The sequence below is a fragment of the Diadema antillarum genome, unplaced genomic scaffold (genome assembly GCF_040938485.1).
Source record: "Diadema antillarum isolate AM-2024a unplaced genomic scaffold, OU_Dant_1.0 seq00000098_RagTag, whole genome shotgun sequence".
Lineage (NCBI taxonomy): Eukaryota > Metazoa > Echinodermata > Echinoidea > Diadematoida > Diadematidae > Diadema > Diadema antillarum.
In genome coordinates this window covers 1,699,124-1,719,293 of record NW_027271187.1, presented here as the reverse complement: position 1 = coordinate 1,719,293, position 20,170 = coordinate 1,699,124, and the positions used below count along the sequence as shown (strand labels likewise).

The 20,170-nt window shown below is 38.9% G+C and overlaps 1 protein-coding gene across 1 annotated transcript; it reads left to right on the top strand.

Annotated features, from left to right (window-relative positions):
* Positions 1 to 6,162: 6,162 nt before the first annotated feature.
* LOC139726783 (BTB/POZ domain-containing protein 16-like) lies at positions 6,163 to 19,447 on the top strand. The gene is made up of 15 exons (XM_071637774.1): positions 6,163 to 6,287; positions 6,836 to 6,902; positions 7,437 to 7,593; positions 8,560 to 8,743; positions 9,405 to 9,511; positions 10,170 to 10,347; positions 12,002 to 12,174; positions 13,589 to 13,703; positions 14,190 to 14,259; positions 15,006 to 15,068; positions 15,572 to 15,639; positions 16,233 to 16,352; positions 17,483 to 17,735; positions 18,286 to 18,387; positions 19,190 to 19,447. Exons 1-15 carry the CDS (start codon positions 6,163 to 6,165, stop codon positions 19,445 to 19,447), a joined length of 2,040 nt encoding a protein of 679 aa, XP_071493875.1.
* Positions 19,448 to 20,170: the final 723 nt, after the last annotated feature.

The window sequence follows — 20,170 nt, the reverse complement described above, 5'->3', positions numbered from 1 at the left end:
TGTTGTCTCACATGCAGGTTTTTGAGGTAAGAAGAAACGTAGCTGGGTACGTTTTGTGTGCACAATGTTTTCATATTATGTTGGAACCATATTTTGTCTGTTTTGTTGTTTTTATAAGGTACGCTTTGTATGTCAACCAAAGTCAACTCAGGTTGTTTAGGCACAATCGGCTTATTTGATCTAATTGTGATTTCCAGTTTTTTCCCGATATATCTGCCACGAGTTTGAATGTGCCTGAAAAAGACTGATGCATTAAGTTTCTTTTGCCAAACTTGTTTTTCAGTAATGGGAAAAATGATAGAGAGTAGCTGCAGATTTGTGTAGAACTCGGAGGCTTACCTTTAATATTCTTTCATATGCAATTAGTATGACTTTTTATTTACTTAGATTACCATATACTTTTATGGCATGCTCCCTTTCAATGTTGTATATTTAACAAATTGAGTTTTGTTAATGGCAAAATAAGTTTAAAAAGTTGTAACTCGATCTGTGCTCATGATATTACCTTTATTTTTACATACCTTTGGTACTGTTTACCTTCATGATAGAACGTATTTATTGGACGCAGGATATGTTTTGAATTTGTAATGAAATATATTATCGGTAGATGAAGAGTTTTATCGCAAAACGAGCCAACTCCATTCTTGGTAAGTTGGGATATATTTGAGATTGAAGCTGCTAAGAAACAAAGAAAGTGGTAAGAAAATGGTGTGATATTTTTAATCATAACTTCAAGATGTTACCTAAATTGTTATGTTACAAGTGATGTATCACAAAAAAAGGCCTTATCTCACTCTGTCTGATGATGGACTTACTTTGAAATGTTTAAAAATGGCACCCAGCCCATTTTGCGATGAAATTCTCTGTACGCTGTACTCTAGACTTTTAGAGCACTATTGTACTGTTGCTTACAAAATGACAAGACATACATTATTGTACAATGCAATATTGATAGTGATGACAATACTGTGGTAGGGAAAAGGATATACAGCTGTATGTTGAGAACTCATTGGGATTTGGGAGATGCGTTGTCATAATGGCCACTTGAGGAAGGGGAGGGAGATGATCTTTGTAGACAGGTTGCCACTGTAGACATGTGAGTGGGCCACTTGGGTTTTATCACATGATACCTGTAACAGATGTCATGTGCATATGCCCCGTAAACATGAATGCTTGTGGGAGTGAGATGTTGCTAATTGTCTTGTCATAGAAATACTGGAAATGAGTGAACTTCCCCCACTATAAAGTAAACAAACAAACAAACAAAAGTTAACACCAATTATGTTGCTTTAGTTTCTTTTGCCCTCAATTAATAAAATTTGGTTGGTCCTGGAAAAATAGCTTGTTAAAAAGTGCAGAAACTCTGGGAAAAAGAAAAGCATTTGTAACTGATTATTGACCTGACAGACCATGCTAAACCTAGAGCCTGTGGCTGCTGTACACACTGAAGTGTTGTCCACGGAAGACATAATATTTTAGGTGTCCTTTTTGACATATTTGATAGATGGCCACTGTGAACAAGGTCTTAAAAACAAAGAGTTATTTCTCTGGGAGCTAGAAGTGATTGTTCATAACAGGTGGATACCGTTATCCAGAACAGGTGGCTGCTAAAAACAGGTTTCACTGTATGCTGATCATGAAGTTTGTATGCGGACGGATGCCACAGTTTAAATTTCAGTGCATGGGACTCGGGGTAAAAAATATGTGCATCTGCATAGGACAGATATGAGTGGATAAGCCAGGAGTTTTCTGTTAAGATTATTTGGGACTTTGTGTGTGGCAAGGACATGGATTGACGAGATAGTGGTGCATTTGATGATGTTTTCAACTATACCAGTACTTGTGTGGATTGTGTGTGATTTTCAATCCTTGGCAAATAGAAAAAGAGAGTATTATTCAGTTTTTATTTTCCATGTCTTTAAGCATCTCTGTCAATGATAGAACTCTTCAGATAGATGAGGAAAGTAGAGTACATGTACAATATTGAATACAAAGCACCAATTAGGACTAATGTGATGAATATGTTAGAACAGCTGACTGTTCTCACAATGTGAATGTAATCTGATGAATCAACATTTCATCATCTGTTGACTCGTAGAAGCATCAAAACCTTTATCAATGAAATAATAAATGGGAACAACTCCCACATCATACTGCTAAACTTGTCAGTAGTTTAAAGTGAAATTCAGATGTGTTTGAGACTGATACAAGACATTGTCTTCACCTAAGCTGTGACAGAGATTTGCACAAACTTGCAGGCATGCCTCTCGGTGAGAGTAACAAATTTTGAATTGCTGCTTCTACACATACTGACACTAATGAAAACTTTGCCTTTATAGCAAGGTGTAGTGGTCTTTGTGTATGTGTTTCATACCACACACCAAACCAGGTCCCTCTTATGTATACCGTCTCTATATATTTTGAATGACTAGGGTGTTTTTTTATTATCTCTTAATGCATGTGCACACACTTCAGTCATTGAAATACACCGCAAAAAGGAGATTAGTATTATTTAGTGATGGCTTATGATTGATAATTTTGCACATCAATTCTTCAAATCATCCTACAGTATCACTGATTGAAACGACTGTTGATGCAGTGTTTCATAACAATAACCTACCTTATCATTTGAAAAGCTTTTTGTTTTACAAGACTGTATGATTATTGAAAAGAACACAGATTTCATGTTTTGATTTCAGTTTTGTTTATCTTCATTTTTTCTATTTATCAATGTGGTCGTATATATATATGTGAATATATTTAAACGATGTAATCGTATTTTAAGAAAATTATTTTGACTTAAAGGAGATGATGAATAAATGTGCTGACCAGTGGAAAAAAAAACACCTATGAATTCTCTTCTTTTATTTGAGACATCGTGTATGTGGTGCAAGCAGAATGGTAAGGAAGAGAGATCTCGATATGTGAAAAGTTTTCATTTTTTGCTACTTCTCCCCAAATTACAGACATTTTCCGTAAATTGCTATTGTTTAGTTTGGTTACTTAGTGGTATATTGGTTATTTAGGTTTTAGAAAAAAGAAAAAGGGGTTTAAACCCCTCCCCCGTTTTGTTTGTTTGTTTGTTTGTTTGTTTTTGTTTGTTTTTGTTTTTTGTTTTTTTCGTTTGGGGTTTTTTAATGCTTGTCAGCAGATTTTGGGAGAGAAGTGTCAGCAAAAAATGTGAAGGTTTTTGTTTTGTTTTGTTTTGTTTTTGTTTTTGTTTTGTTTTTGCTTGTCATTATCATTCGTCACTGGGTCAAACGCCACCCCCTTAGCAAAAAGTTTGATCCGCCCATGTGCTTGCTAGCAGCAATCATTGCTTACTTAGCGCGGCCACGTACAACAAATCAGATCAAGTCAGTTTTGTTTCGAGACAATTACAAAACAGTTGCAAAACAATTCAAATGAGACTGGCGGTTCGCGCGGCTCTGAGTCAGTCATACGACGTGAGTTCCGGATGGTTAGGATAGCCCTGATTAGATTTCCCTGGCCGCGATCATGAGTGGACAACCACGACCCATATCCACCAGAGATTGGCATTTTAATGATATTAAGATGGGTGAAGATAACTTATACGCTAAGACATTTCACTCGACCAACAAAACGACATCAACATAAATATACTGGACAGCAAAAGAAAGTATACCCACTTCTGTCAAATAAAAATTCACTCCATAGAAATAAACAATTTCTGTGCACAGGTATGCTGCAATATCCATTAGTATACCCAATAGCAAGTGATTACAAAGAAAAAAAAATGATATGCATAGCATCTTGGTCACTGAATCAAAAAAAAAAAATATTGCTAGGGGGTGAATTTTTGTGCGCAGCCTTTGACAGAAGTGGGTACTTTCTTTTGCTGTCCAGTTTACATCAGTATGTACCCAACGCACTTACCCCCAACAAGTCTAGTGTAATGCAATAAGAGGAGAGTATATGAGCAGTTTATTCAACAAAAAGATGATAAAGTGGAATGTCGGGAACAGAGAACATGGTAATGGTCATATAGTAAGTGTAGTAGTGTTAGTAGTGTATTTTTTTAACGAGGTCTGTGTGTGGGGGAGGGAAAGGATGAGTAGGTGTCAGAACGAGTGCTCGTGGCCAGGACAGATGGCAATGCTCCCCTCCGTGATCCCCCCCCCCCCCCATGGGAAGAATCTCGGGGCAGAACATTCGGAAAGTCATGAATAATGTTGCAGGTATTTTTTTTTTCTTGTAGAGCCAGAAGTGTGCGTGTCCCACAGCCCCCGTAGATCCGCGGCCCCTGATAATCTTTTAGCGATATAGGAGTGCTGAATAATGGAACGTAATGTTACTGGGAAACTAATTATTCATCATTAACACTACAGTTAAGCATCATTATCAACCATAAACGTCACTTTGAACACTGAACAAAACAAGATTTACTGAGAACTTTGAGGCTATAGGACACCGTTCGGGAATTGCTCCTACGCAGTTTTTGCCAGAATCCAGGCAGGGCAATATTCCCGTACAGCATTTGATAAGACGCTGAATGAAAATAAAGAGGAAAAAACGATTATAATCGCCCACTTTTATTTGTTATGAACTGGAAAAAAAAATTTCTCGAGAAGAGGGCATTGGCCTAATTATTCATGTATTGTGTATGTACGTGTGAATTCACTCCGTAGGCCCTATAGATGATTATCAATATATTCATAAAGTCCAAGGACGAGTGGAGGAAACGATTTGCATGGCCTGTTTTCCTTGACGCGCGATCATACCTATTGACTTTGGAGGAGAACCAGGAAATATGAAAAGGGCAACTGACTTCTTGTATTACAAAGTTATTTGTATTACAACTGTTCTCATTATGCTTTCAGTGTTCATGATGTTTGGACTGCAACAAGACCGAAATTAAATTATATCACATATAATTGCCCCGTGTTGTCAGAATATGCAGTTACCGGTACATTAATCCTCGTCAATTTTATAATCTTAGCCACTTCTTATCTCATCGGCTTTCCAGACAAAGACAGTGGCAAGCAAAACCCAAGTAGAAGAAACACTCAGATTTAACATGACTAACTTCTGATGTATTAATATATATTCCTATACGTCCAACTGTAGAGGTAGTGAAGGTTCCATCGGTAGAAGCATTTCGTCGAATATTGACAATTATGCAGCGGCGCGGCTAAACCCAAACCTAGAATCAGAATGGGGATTTTTTTTTTTTTTTTTTACTTGCACCTTATCCATATCAATATGTAAATAAGAAACTCAGCGCTTGATTTCCTTTGCGACTCACACACCCACTTTCATCTGCAAGAATCTTAGGTCATGGAGTGACGGATTCAGATTAATATAAAAAGAAAAAGAGAAGAATACGTATTTTACCGGTACATATGTATTTACCAGGTACTATTTTTACATCGAGATCATCAGTACGTGGTAGTACCCCCTCCCCGCATACGCTTCGCGCAGAGCGGCACACGGAAAGGCCCGATAGGTACATGGTGTCAAGAGCGTCCCATAGCAACGGTTACTAGGGGCTGTCCTGTACTGTGTGCTTGTGTACGTGGGAGGAACCATTCATGTGTGGATGAGTGAACTACTAGTACGTAGTGTATGTAGCGGGTGGGTACCGCACCGTCGCGCAACAGATCAACACACATTTCACGTGTACACGGTTTTCAATGCGACCACGGACCATCATTGTTTACTAAACTTGAATGAGCTCAGCTGCGGATCCTGTACTTAACATACGTTTTTGGATACTTCATTTGGGATTAAGCTTATGGTTCAAACCCCCTCGTCACAATTTTCGCTTCGAAGAGGAACATTTTCCGAACACAAGGGAAGGCTGATCTGCAGGCGCGCAGAGGCAGAGCTACTGCCTACAAACACTACGAAACAGGTGTCTGAGCTGAATGTAATCTATGCCATGGAATGGAGTCTACTGCCGTGTTGAAATAGATTGAATGGAGGATGGTTTATCTTGGACCTGAGGCACAGGAGACTTGTCTATAGACCACAACTAGATTTTCAACTCTAAAGTGAGAGGCACCAGGGATATCGAGATGACATTCAATAATTACCCTATGTAACCTGCATTTACAGTGTAGAGTCTACAACGCATTCGGATCACTTATTTACCAACTTTGTTGAGACTTTGACTCTCGATCGAGACGCGACACCACAGTCATGGCAGAAACGACCCTGCTTCGGAATTTGTCTTCCGGCACGTCTCATGCCTCGGGTAGACTAGTCCTGCCCTACTTGCCGACGACTCCCCCGAAGTACAACCCTGTAGCTCTCTCCTACAGCTTGTAAGTATTTGTTTGATGTTGGTCGGTGGGTATTCTCACACCACCACCACCACCACCTGCCCACCCCCTCCCCCCCCCCCCCCCCCAAAAAAAAAGTTTTCATTAAGATTGATGGTGATGATGATTGATGGGTAAACAAAAATTCGAGTGACACTGTACATGCAATTATTTATTAAACACCAGACATTATCATTATTAAACATCAGAAACTGTGTGAGTGTGACACAAGACAGATAAGCAGGATCGGTACTGTGTTGTGTGACACAACATTCCTATTGAACATTGATGGAACTGTAGACTTAGATCTGATTCAGGTCTACAGGTGTATATTTGCAGGTTGTGTATCATAGGGCACCATAAGATCAGAGTGGTTGAGTGTTTTGCATGCTCCCAACATGGCAATTAACATTTGTGTAGATACCAGTGTATGTTGATCTATTGAGAATATTTGTATCTGTATCATTGTCTTCTTCTGTATAATCGAGAGCTACTGTATACTGAAGTATGAATGCAATTAAGTCTCATATGAAATCATTTCTCTCTTGTAGAGCCCTACAGAAAGCTCCATACACAGCGCTGAAGGGTGTCATCATTGATGGCAGACAACCCCCAAGGGTAAGTTTGTGTTTAAGAATCTAAACATGTTTCGTCATGAAATTCCGACTGAACATATCCAATGCATCAACTTGTTATAAATGGGTTATATTTTGACCGGATACAAACTCCCTTCTGGTTCCTCAATGCTATTTTTTTTTTTGGATAAGTTTTGAGAACACTATTTTTTTTTACTTCAGCAAATATTTCATTGTTTAACATTTTTTGAATGAGACGCATCTTCAATTCTTTTTTTTTCACAGTTTAATTCGTCATTAATATTTGTTAACACAGCTTGTCTAAAATATAATCTCTTTTAAGCTGAAATACAGGTGATTGTAGTAGCATGAGCTGTCTACATATACAGCAGAGTAGAGTTGAAAGGATGTAATTCCTTCCAGTTAACCACCTAGTCATTTTTTATCTTTGCCATAGTTCTATATTAATTACATAACTTTTTACAATCATATATTACCTGGTAAGTACTGAAATCAATATTTTCCCCACTAATATGTAGATGTCATCATCAATCTCTTTTCGATTTACCCCCTCCAGCACCCAGAGTCGCCGCGCTATAGAGTCCGCAAACAGGTCGGCGGCACCAACAGGTGGCGCCTTCCGGAGTCCCTGGGCGGAGACCTGCTAGGTACATCTCAAGCCATCAAGTCCATCAACGAGCCTTACAACAAGAGCACAGTGGCCATCATGACAGGTCAGTGATAGACACTTCAATGCAATTCATCTAGGGGATGGAGGGGGGGGGGGGGGATAGGTTCAGTAAGTCATGAAAAAAAGATTAAAGGGACCCACCGGGTTTGCACCCCCCTTTACATTTTTCTTAAAAAAAAGAAAAGTATGCATAAAGTTGCACGATGATCTTTGTCAGCCAATTGTAGTGGCACCAGGAAATTGCGCTCAAGCCTTTTTGTTGTTGTTGTTGTTGTTGTTGTTGTTGTTGTTTTTTTTTTGCTTGTCAGCTGATTAACCCCAGAAGTGGTAAAAGAGAGTACCTGTTAAGGCTTTTTTTGTTTGTATGGTTTTTTTGCTTAATTTGTCAGCTGATTAAAGCTGGAAGTGGCACCAGAAATATACACTGCTTTGCGCCCCTCCCCCCCCCCCCCTTTACAGAATTCCTGCGTGGATCCACCGCTGCCTTGCAATCCGATGAATCTATGCTGTGCCTATGTCTTGAATTAATTCATTTTATTCTGTGTATACTGGTACATGCGTAGAATATGTTCAAATATAATGTGTGCATGCAAACAAAACAAATTTCCAGACATGGACAGTAAAATCAAATTGAATTAAATGGAATGGAAAGAATCAAATGCCTGCAAGCATTCAAAAGCTTAGACTGTTCTCACAATAAAAGAAAAAAAAAATATCCTAGACAGATAATCATAATGCAATCATTTACAATCTTTTAGATTTCTTAGAGGCAAAGCATGATGATATTTATTTTTCTGACTTACCAGTCTAAATCTAGGGTTGTTTCTGTTTCTTTTTTCTCTTTTTGATGTATATCCACTGTTTGAAATTCTGTAAATTGTACCTCAAAGTAATGGTAATATACATGTATATGTTCCACCCAAACTGTTCCGTTTGCTTCTCTTTTTTTATAAAGGAAGGTTGACTAGATTATTATTAAGATGTGATTGTGTTGTCTTGTGTGTTTCAGCCGATAACCCAGCCACCTCAGTAAACAAGGATCTGGAGAAGCCATACAAGTTCTTCTACGGGGAGGAGCACGAGAAACCTAAGACTGCCCCGCAGCTCAGCTCGTCCAGCAGGGAAAGCGACTACAACCAGAGGCTTCCGAGCCCGAAGCCACCGGCCACCGCTCCCGAAGTCAGGACAGCAGAGTGAGTGTTGGTGGGACATTATGGAAGGGGCAACGCTCACCGAGCATTCAGAGTTTTGTTCTTCTTCTTCATTGCTTAGTCGCCGTTGCAAAGATAGCCGTATGTTTACTGTTAATAGGGAATGAGCACATTTCCCAATCATTTTTGTTTTCTTAGCTAAGAAATGTGCACATTGGTTGTTTTGATGACAGTGTGACCTTTCTTCAAACATTGTATATGTCGAGCATTTTAAGATATCATCACCCTCATTCCTATATCGCAATAAATGATAAAACTGAAATGATATGCGACAGTCAGTTCCTGTGATATAGCTTGATTTTGAGTAAATTATGATGGTCACTTATCATTATTGAATGATGTTGTTGCACATTTCAGATTGTGAATCATGTAAACAATGAAATAGTGATGTCACATGGGGCTATCAATTTTTAGCAATTTTTCCTAGATAAATGCATGTTTTCAGGGAAAGAAAGAGAGCATGATATAGCAAAGATAATTTGTAAGTAAAGAGAGCAAAGAGAATAGAGAGATTTCAAATAAACACCCCCTTGCAATTGCAAATTTCCGAATCAGTGTGAGAAGGGAAACCAATAAGGTTATCTCCATCATTGGAAGAATACACGGTGAAGATTCAGTTTCCTTCTTTTACCTTCATCCACAGAGCCCCAGCACCCATTGAGAAGTTCCGTCCTCTTTCAGCGAGGTCACCGACCCCAGTGGACATCTTCCACTACCACTCTGCTCCTGTCCATAGCTTAGTTGGCCCTGGTAAGTTGTTTAACTTGTTTACAGTGTTTGGTAATGCAATAACTGCAATCTTACCATCCCTTGTCCTAGTATGTGTATGTATATTAAACGTTGGAAAGCATTTGACAAGATGGATAAAAAAGAAAAAAAAAAGTGGAACAGCACAGAAGAAATTAATTCAAGACTGTTATATTCAAATGAATATAGGTGATGGTGAAAATAATGTCTGAACTGCCATAAAAAAAAAAAAAATCTAAAACTGAGACAATCTCAACCTTTCTTTGATGAAGAAAGATCATAACACACACACTCAGTTCTGGCGAATTGGAAAACACACTTCAAGTCACTCTTCATATCCTCCTAAGGACAACAGACACAAAAATAGGTCCTCTGTAATCATGCATAGCCGTAGATGTGTTTTAACAAGTATACAGCAATCAGTTTAGAGTTCAATCTAACAAGAGAAATTACCTCTGTTGTAGTATCAAGTTTGCATTTGGAAGCAAGTTGTGTGTGAACTCATTAAAACTGAATGAGAATTTTTAGTGAGGAACCACCATTAGCTGTAGAACAGTTTACCTAGAAATGGCTGCCATGTTTAATGAACACACCCCCTGGATTCTACTTCCTGAACTTAACTCCATGCCCCCCACCCCCAACTTTGCTACCCATACTCCAGACATCCTGTTACAGTGCCTGGAGACTAACTGGGAGCTCCACCGGCCCTACATCCGCAAGGCCTCCACCCTGACCCAGCTCCTGCAGAAGGCGGAGAACAAGCCCCAGGAGGAGCTTTACTACCGGGATCCCATGGCGGCCACCGTAGACCAGTACATCAGCAAGAGCAACTTCTACAGGTACAATGTCACCCTGCAGGAGTCTGGGTTGCATACTGCTTGTTGATCACCTTTAAATTTAAGTGATTCCATTGATTGCACCTATGTGGCATAATGTTTTTGGGGTGACAAAACCTTTTATCTCAAACATGTCAAATGTTCAGGACAGTGAAAGAATATGGCAATAAAAGCACTAAAATGGAACCGCCTTTTATTTGACATGCCATTGTGGCTTTTTTTTTTGGGGGGGGGGGAGGGGGGTAAGACAGCTAGGATTTAGACCTAACTGATTGTCTGACAATTAATCAAAAAAGTGATTTTCACCAAAATCCGAGATACAAGCTCTTGTCACCCCAGTTAAGATAAGCATTCCATTACAATTTATTTAACCTGAAATGAGATTTAAAGGCTGTGATATGAGATTAGATTTTGAGAGAAAGATAAAGCAACTAAATTGTATGCTGATAGAAGGGACTTTATCTGTGGTTGCTTTCAATTTGTGGTAATTGCTGTTCATGGTGTCATATTGTCCATGGGGGACTTATTAGTTGGTAGCTACATGAACAATCTTAACCAGACAATTCTTCTTTGAGGGATATCGAAGTGGTTGCATGAGAGAAGGGGCCACTATAAACAAGTGACCACTGTTAAGACAGGTTTGGCTGTATTTGCGTTGTAGCCATGCTAAGCACAATCCATCAAGATAACCTCACCCCCAAGAATCCAAATGAATGGCAGAATTTCTCATCAAACTGTCCGTAGATGATCAGCTCAACAGTGCCTGCAGTGCATATCCAGTGAAATGCTTTTACAGATGTGACCATATTTCTGCTTGCGTTCTAGAGTCTATCAGGTTTCACGTGTATACCAGCATAATTTTCCCCTTGTAATTTATACTACCCAATTTGATATGCAGACATCAACACTTTTTATTTTCGACATCTGCCATGAAAGCACTGGTCAGTTTGTGACTTTATTGGTGACTTTGAAGTCAGAAGAAAATAAACATGATTAAAGGTGTATATCTCAAGTAGGGCATACAGGTTTTTTACTGTCATGAAAAGCTGACTGCAAGAGCACAATTTGTTTTGTTTTTTTGCCATTCAAATGTTTGATATTATTTATGATGTGCTTTTTTTTCCCCAGTACACTGAAGGAATGCTTTGAACAGCATCGTGATATCTTTTTCAGTTCATTGAAAGAACCAAAATTCAAAGCACAATGGGGGGGGGGGCATTTCATGAAGCGTTTTGTCGGACAAATTCGTCAGACAAATTTCCTCTCAGCCAATCAGATGCAAGGATTTCAGAAGCTTTCAACAGTTTGTCAGAAAAACATATCTGACAGAACGCTTTAAAATGCCCCCAGCATATTTCAGCAATATTCCTATCTCAGTACGGAGTTTTTACCCAATATACTGCCCTGTGATCCTCTTGGCATTTCGACAGGACACCAGAAAACATGTAGTGTGAGACTCTTTTCCCAAAATAAATGAATGTTTTTCAGTAGATGGTGGCTTAAGCCGTTTCTCTTTCATGTGATTATGAGATTTATTTTCTTTGGGTTTTGGTCTCTCTGGAAAACTGTGCATTACACATAACATATAGTCAAGTTTTTCCCTCAGCACTGCGTTTTAAACCCAATTTTCCTTTTTTTTTTTCTCTTTGCTCTGTAGTCCCGAGTACCAGAAGATCAGTCGGCAGCTGAGTGTCCAGACAGCATCCCAGGAGAGCTTTCAGCAGGCCAGGAGGAAGGACATCAGTCACCCGTCCCACATCGTGGCTGCCCGCACCAGCAACATGGTCAAGCTCAAACTCAAGGTCAAGGATGCCATGGTGACCAAAGAAAGTAAGGGTCAACAAAAGTGTGGCAAATTTTTGGGCTCAGAATTAGCGCTAATTATCACTTCTGACATTACAGTTAATTATCTAAAATGCATATAACTTTAGGAATGTTTACAGTGTGTAACTTAATTGCCCTATCTGTACTCTAAATCAGTTTTCAAGATGTGATATTCTAAACTTGTTGTGCAAGTGCTCAGTTTTTCACTGAACTCACTGATATATTTTTGTGCCAGTTGTAAAGACCACCTGAAAGAAGAACTCATCTAAAACATGGCTTTAATAATCAAATGTCTGTGCTCCATCCGATGCAAAAAAAAAGATATGTGTTTTGTTTTTGGTTGTTTTTCAGGAATGGCCATAATTACTTCGCTTGCTTTCAGTATTCGTAGCATAGTAATTAGATAAACTCCTAATCGTCTCATTGTCTCTGTAGCTGTATGTCATTTCTAGCAAGTCTAACTTTTGATGAATCAGGACTTCGCGATAATTTTTGCAAGTGGTTAATTCAGTCGCGGAGTGCAGCATAATCAAACATTTTGTTCATGTACTGTGTTGTGCATACCAGCTGTATGGACACGTGCATGTCAAAGTCACATTCATGTCAAGATGAGAGTTAAAGGACAAGTCCACCTTCATATACATAAGGATTGAGAGAATGCAGCAATATTAGTAGAACCCATCAGTGAAAGTTTGAGGAAAATTGGACAATCCGTTCAAAAGTTACGAATATTTTAATTATCTGCGCGTCACTGCTGGAAGAGAAGACTACTACAGTAATGATGTCACATGCGTACAACTCTATAAGGAAAATAAAAAGATAATTTCACAAAACTTTACTTTTTGAATAAAGTGCACAGTTCTTCGACTTGCTACTGACGTATGTTAAGGGTAATATTATTCCCCCTGCCTTCTGAAAGAGAGAAGTCGAGCGTTCTTTTGTTATGGGAGAAAAATGGAAATATGTTGAATTTTCTTTATTCTTTCTTTATATCGTTGTACTCATGTGACATCACAAGCTATAGTAGTCTTTTCATCCAGTCGTGACTGAGCAGAAACTTCAAAAATTCATAACTTTTTAACGGATTGTCCGATTTTGCTCAGACTCTCACTGATGTGTTCTACTAATATTGCTGCATTCACTCAACCCACATGTCTATGAAGGTGAACTTGTCCTTTAATATTTGTGCATGATGTTCTTAAATTCGAAGTCGTGACGTTTGTGACAATAGAAGCCTGTAAAATATGTGCTGAATAGAGGAGTATAAATCCTATCTCTGAATCATGAATAGATAGATATGCCTCTCATATATGTGTAAGAGAAATCTCAGTGGGTCAAGCGAAATGGATCTTTGTTCAGACTGCTTAATAGATGATAATGAAGAATCACTTCTCACTTCTCTATATGTTAATGTCTCCAGCCTTTGCCATAGCCCTGGGCAACCTGTACCACGAGGGGGTGGATCCCGAGAGGATCGATGTGGTGGGAGTACTGGCCTCTGCCCACGCCCTGGGATTCTCAGAGCTAGAGAGAAGGTAGGTTGTTGCAGCCAGCTCCTCAATCGTCATGAGTAGACTCTTTGGATTCAAACTTACTCAAAAAATGACAGATTATTGTTATGCTGCCAATCCACTTTGCAAGGTCTTTCCCAGAAAATGCCATACATTATACCGGTGTACTAGTGATAAGATTACTTGACTACTATTTCTTTGCAATGAGGAGTTAAGTGTGAAGGGAATTGCGTACATAGATGTTAATGTTGGAAGTATGTATATGGGTCTTACTTTTCTGAATATGTATTGTTACACTACTTGTTAATCCTAAGTGATAGTGACCACTACATTTGATATCTTGAAAATTTTTAATGTTCTTCACTCTATACAAAATATTTCTTTCTTGGCATAAATTGGAAGAGATAAGTTATGCAGATACTAAGTTTTATTACGAAGAAGGAAAATGGAGTTCAGAAGTTTAATGACTCAGTCGTTTATCGCGCTCTTTTTTTTTTTTTTTTTTTTCAGATGTGCTGATATCATGATGGACGACATTCAAGCCAGTACAGTGTGCAGATATCATCAGGCTGCCCTCAAGGTAAGTCGGATATACTCTTCATCTTGAAGTCATGTGTTCCAACCCCCCCCCCCCCCATTGTATGCGCTGATTGTACAAGGCCAATTATACATGTTAACAGGACACCTCACAGAATGCAGAAAATTGTGTCATACTAATGTTGTAGAAGTAATCAACAGATCTAGATGCTTCCCAAAATGTTTCAAATAGTCCAGGATATTTTGTGCAAGGTCTTGTGATAACCACAAATACTCAAAGCAGTGCTGTAGGGATAGGACTAATTATAAATGCAGCAGCCAGTACAAACCAGCATTTATTGCATGCATGCATAGTATGTGTTATAACATTGAGCTGACAATGTTGATCCTTTGATGTTATAATATTTCAGGTGATTATAGCAAGGAACAATTGTATGGACGTAACTAATGAATTGTTTTGCATCTAAACAATTTGAGAAGACAGAACTGACCTTATGTATAAAACTGAAACTGTGTAGCTCTTATAGTGTCCTTGGTAAATTGGCAAGGAATACAAATATATTCCTATAGTTGAAGCTGCAAAATTTTATTAATTATTATTTTTTTTGGGGGGGGGGTGGAGGGGTGGGGCACTATTTTCTACTGTCTCCTGCAACAAATGGCCTGCTTTAATCATGATTATTCGTGAGACAGAAAAAAGAAGAGGAGCTGGCAGCAGGGATATGATCATTCTTGAGTAATCAGTTGATCTTATAACCACATATATTTTTTCATGTTCTTCCCATGCAGTACAAAATTGGTCAAGTGGTGAATGCTTGTGAACGGTGGTTGGAGCTGAACCTTATTCCACAGGCAAGTATATATATTAGCTCATACAATTTAGTCTGCTCTTCTTTCTTTTGATTAGTAGATGCTATAAAGACAGGGCATGCCGTATTTAAGATAAAAATCATGAAAATGTGTCAAGAATAAAGAAATTGTGAGAGTAATTGAGAGATATGAAGATGTATGAAGGAAAGATTGGAATGCAGGCGACTCGTGTGATGACAAAGTCCCTGGGACCGGCAGTTTTCATTTGTTAGATGAGTATTCCATTATAACCAAACAAATAAAGTATATAAAGATATACAGGTAATAATTTTGGACGTGAATTTTTGCTTTGTTGTAACAGGAATTTCTTGTAACTGTGTTCATTATAATAGGAGTGTACTTTATAGAAGTAGTGATTAATTGTTCTTGCTTACATTCTTTGAAATGAGATTTTGATAGCTTTTCTTACATATGTGGTGCCTCCTTACTTGTATGTTCATCAAGTAATGTGTACCCTCCCTCTCTTTTTTTTTTTTTCACCCTAGCTGTCAGTCCAAATCCAGCTGAGGCAGCTGCCCATTGAGCTCTTGCAAAAGATCATCAAATCAAGCAGGTAAGGGGTCGCGTTCAAGTTGCTTTTCAATAGGATCTAAGGGATCATGGCGTCCCCGCCCATCTCTTTACAGGCTGTCAGTGTTTGGTCGGTAGATCGATATGACTGACAAGAACAGATATAGTTGTCTGTGTTTTCATGCGCATAGATTCAAGTTCAGTCACTGAATGCACACTAAGAAGCAATGCTGAATGAATAGATTTATCTTAAATGTTCCTGTCTTTGTCAAAATAATGATATGAATCTAATCATTTACATACATATATAGGGCTGGACAGTAACTTTTTGTTTTGTGGCCCAAAAAAGATATTGGCCAGAAATAAACAGAAATAACAATCCATTTTGAATTTCACATGCCCGCTCGGGCCACCATAAGACGAATTGCTCAGGCCACCAGGCCACAGCTAATATCAAGTCCAGATATATATATCATTTGAAAGATGCCTGTGCCAAACAGAAATATGTCATTCATAACAAAAAAAATGGATAAAACTTGCATAAGACAGCAGCGGTACATTACAATTTTCTTCTGTACAGGGGGATTTTTTTCAGTAAATGATGAAAGTATTTCTCTGTGTTTTGAACCCTTGCAGGTTTTTCACCTTCAATGAGTACTGCGTGTACAAGATGCTCTGTTACTGGATCTTCCTGCAGCAGAACCCACATCTCCAACTCATGCCGTCACACAGCACCATCGTTACATTCTTCAACAGGTGAGAATTAGACAAAGAAGAATATCTCTATGAAGAGAGTTGGGGGGGGGAGGGATGAGATGGGCTAGTTTCTTCCTTTTCACTTGGTCTGCAATGATACAGATCAAACAAGTTATCTAACTTTTAGAGAGCTAAAAAACCAAAACAAAAAGTCTATTCACATCTGAAGGCAAGTTGTATGTATGATAATCATTGATGAAATAAGGTTTTATTTGGTACTTGATGTCCAAGAAGAGTGTTCCACAGGCATCACTTGCTGGAGTTTTATCCAGTTTTATCTATGATATTGGAGCAAGTAATGATAACTTACAACAAAAACAAAAACAAAAAGACAGAAAGGGTTTGACAATTTTGACTTGATAAATGTGGAGAAGGTAATCGCCGTTTGGTTATATTGTGTGATGATATTTTCCGCAGTTATACATGAAATTCGTGCACAAATTTTTAATGACATCAATCTTCATTGACCGTCAGTCCTGTCTGCCAAGGTCTTTCCAGGAAAGAACAGGGCCCTGTTTTATGAAGAGTTATAATTGATTTTATAGTTGATTTCAATCATAAGTCTATGGCAGCCTGTGTGGTAAGGAAATTTAAAATCGATTTTATATTTTGATGAAACGGGGCCCAGATATAACAAAGAGAAAAGTTCATTCATACTGGCTGGATGTGTTGCTGTTTGAGTGAAAGTGTTTACAGCTGTGGCTCTTAAAACATTTTTGACTGTATGATATGGGTCTATTTTTCATTTTTGTTTTTGTTTTGTCAGAAAAGCAGGTGCTAATACTGTGACAATTATGGGAGATATTTAAGAAGTTTATAATGTTAGCAATTTGTACCGAGTGTGAGAAACAGAGGCATGGACAGCTTCAGTCATACACATAGCGTCATGTGAATGTAGAATGTAGCGATAATCATGGCTAAATTATTTATGTCAGTCACAAATTGGAGATTTTCTTGGTGATAAAATTGATCCTGCATCAAGTTGTATGGAGAGATGGAGAACATTCTTAGCGAAGAGACAAAGATGAAATATTTAAATTGTGTGAATTTGTAGTAACCATACCCCCAACATCCTTATGTTGTACCCTCTCTACATTAAATGTTCTCCATACTTTATGGCATCCTTGCAGCATGTCGCGCACCAGCGCCTTCATTGAGCAGGAGCTCGGCCAACCGTACGCCGGCCTCTTCATGTCCCTCCGGATGAGCGGCATCACCGACACCCGCCACCTTGACGACATGCTCCAGATGAACGTGGTGCCCAACCAGTGGATCCTGCGGACCCTCACCCTCCACTACCACGCTCTCCAAGGGGGCGGGGACATGTCCCTCATGCTGGACTTTAAGAGGGATGCTGTCAGAGTTGGCTTCATCATTGAACAGGTGTGTAGGTGTGTTTGGGTGGGTGTACGTGCTAAAGAGTAATCGCAGGACTAGGATTCTGGTGCATTAAAAGATATGCAGTGCTATAATTTGCAAAGTTTCTGTTTGCCATAACAACACATCCTCTGTTTGTAGCTGATTGGTTGTTGCCTAGCTGCTGCCATAATAGCTGCAATATTCAAAGTGCAATTCATCAGTTTTATTATTTTTTTTTTTGTAAAGTGTTACGTTAAATCGGACCAGAAAATGACATTAAAGACCCTGTGTCAAAAATTAACAAAGGGAGCTTATCACTTTTACAAATCAGAGAAAAAGTTTTGTTGTTGTACTTGCACTGCTGTCTTATATTGGTGTTTCTGTATAGGCTGGTGGGAAAATGATCATGGATTGATGAGATTGTTGTCTTAGACAAAGACCACAATGAGAGCCTTTAGGGCAAGATAGGTGTGAATATAATTTTATGAGTACACTAATATATGTTCATAATTAACCAAGATTAATGACTTTGTTTTTTATTTGTCTTGTATCTGCTTTTGTTCTCTTGTCGCAGGAACCACGCTACCACTGTGAAGTCATCTCCATACATGGCTTCCACTTTGAGCTCAAGGCACAACGTCTTGGCAAGCAGAACAACTACCAGTTTTACATCCAGGTATGAAGCATCAAAACGTCAACCAAGCAGGGCCATATTGCTCAAAACATTATCATTAAATGTAACTCCTAAAATCAAATGAGAGTCAAACCCAATTTGAACTGGAGCCAATTTGACTTGAAGCCAATTGGAAATGCATTTGGCATACAATGTAGGTTCATTTTCATTTGCAGTCGAGTGTTGAATGTGTAATAGGTTCAGGGTCGTGATACTGGATATCTGGCAGTGCAGGAGATCTGGTTGGTTTCCCCTAATTATAGCCTAATATGTATTCATGCAAAAAAGGGTTAAGTAATGGTTGCATAAGAAAATGTTCAAATGCCCTAATTCATCATATGTTTCATATGCCTTTCAGATGAGTGATAATTGACATACATCATCCTTGGTAAATACCCCCTCCCCCAAAAAAAAAACAAATAACAAAAAACAAACCAGCAACATGTCTATAGATCTATTCTGTGTGTCCAATTTCTCTTAAACTGTGTTTGTGATACCTTCCAATGTTACCAAACCCCTGCCAATGTTTTTAAGGACTCTTTTGGACCACTTTAATAAAAGTAGGTCTACAAAGAAAGATTAGCATTTTATATTTACACCAGTGATATTTTCATCAGAATTGGAGAAATATTGGGAAACTTATGAAATTGTGAAGTTTTGCTAATTCTGACCAGCATTGTGAAAATGTTTTAGTGTACTCTAAATCCCAGCTTTTCATACTTGATTTGACAAAAGCCTGAGGATGGAAAGATATTACTTCTTAAAAAGCAATTTTACACCACTCTGTCTGTTTTCCGCCCACCAGCGCCTGAAGCCACGGGACCCCGCCCTCTCCTTCCGCATCTGCGAGCGGCAGACGTTCTCCATGCGGCAAGACCGCGAGGTCCTCTACTCCATCCGCACCCAGTGCCGCATCCGGGGCCAGGACTATGCCTTCAACACGGGCATCCTGGGCAAGCGCTTTGGGCTGGGGCCCAAGACGTGCCGCAGCGAGGCCCTGACCCTGGAGGGCCTCTGTCTTCCCCTCTACGTCACCTACTCCATCCTCTTCCCACCCTCCTAAGAGGGAGAGAGTCTTTCCCTCCTCCTCAGTGCTCAGAGTGGTGGAGTATTTTACGTCCCGCCGAACTTCACTCGTTGATTGATTGCGTCTGACTGCCGTGCTTTTTAATAGACTGTGGAGGATGGTCGTGTTATGGACTCGTCACAACTGTCTTGCTGAATATCATTTTACACCGGGTGGAAAGTGAGCTTAAAAAGCATCAGGACATCTAGATATGTGTGAATTATCAGAACATTGCTGCTACTGAAAAAAAAAAAATTATATTTGAATGTTAAAAAAAAACAAAGAAAAACACAAAACAAACGGAAACAAGCAAAATCCAAGAGGAAGATCATGGCTACAGGACTAAAGATGCAATGTTCCAACCACTCCACTGAAAATGAAAAGATTATTGATCCATGTGAGTGCTATTAGACATAATTATATCCAATGTTTCTAACGGACCATTTTTTAAATGTATTTAAGGTAGCACTATCACTATGTTGCAGGACAAGAAGGCGACAAGAATGTTAACATCTCCAAGTCACATGGACAGAATACAGTGATTTGAGGTTAAGTTGATGACCAGAATTTGTTGCAGCAAGTACCACCTTTTCCATCAAGTGCCAGTATCTTGAAAATTCTATTATTGCTACCTTGTTGTTATGAAAGTATTGACTAGAATCCGTCCATTTAACACGTCTTTCCTTGAGCGCATTTGCCAAGTGGTACTGTGTTCAAAAT

What these genes read in the sequence shown, in the direction of transcription:
- LOC139726783 (XM_071637774.1), top strand. Translation starts at nt 6,163, where the DNA reads ATGGCAGAAACGACCCTGCTTCGGAATTTGTCTTCCGGCACGTCTCAT. An exon ending in AAGATCATCAAATCAAGCAG is followed by an intron (nt 15,640 to 16,232) that starts GTAAGGGGTCGC and finishes GAACCCTTGCAG; the next exon opens with GTTTTTCACCTTCAATGAGT. An exon ending in ATCGTTACATTCTTCAACAG is followed by an intron (nt 16,353 to 17,482) that starts GTGAGAATTAGA and finishes GCATCCTTGCAG; the next exon opens with CATGTCGCGCACCAGCGCCT.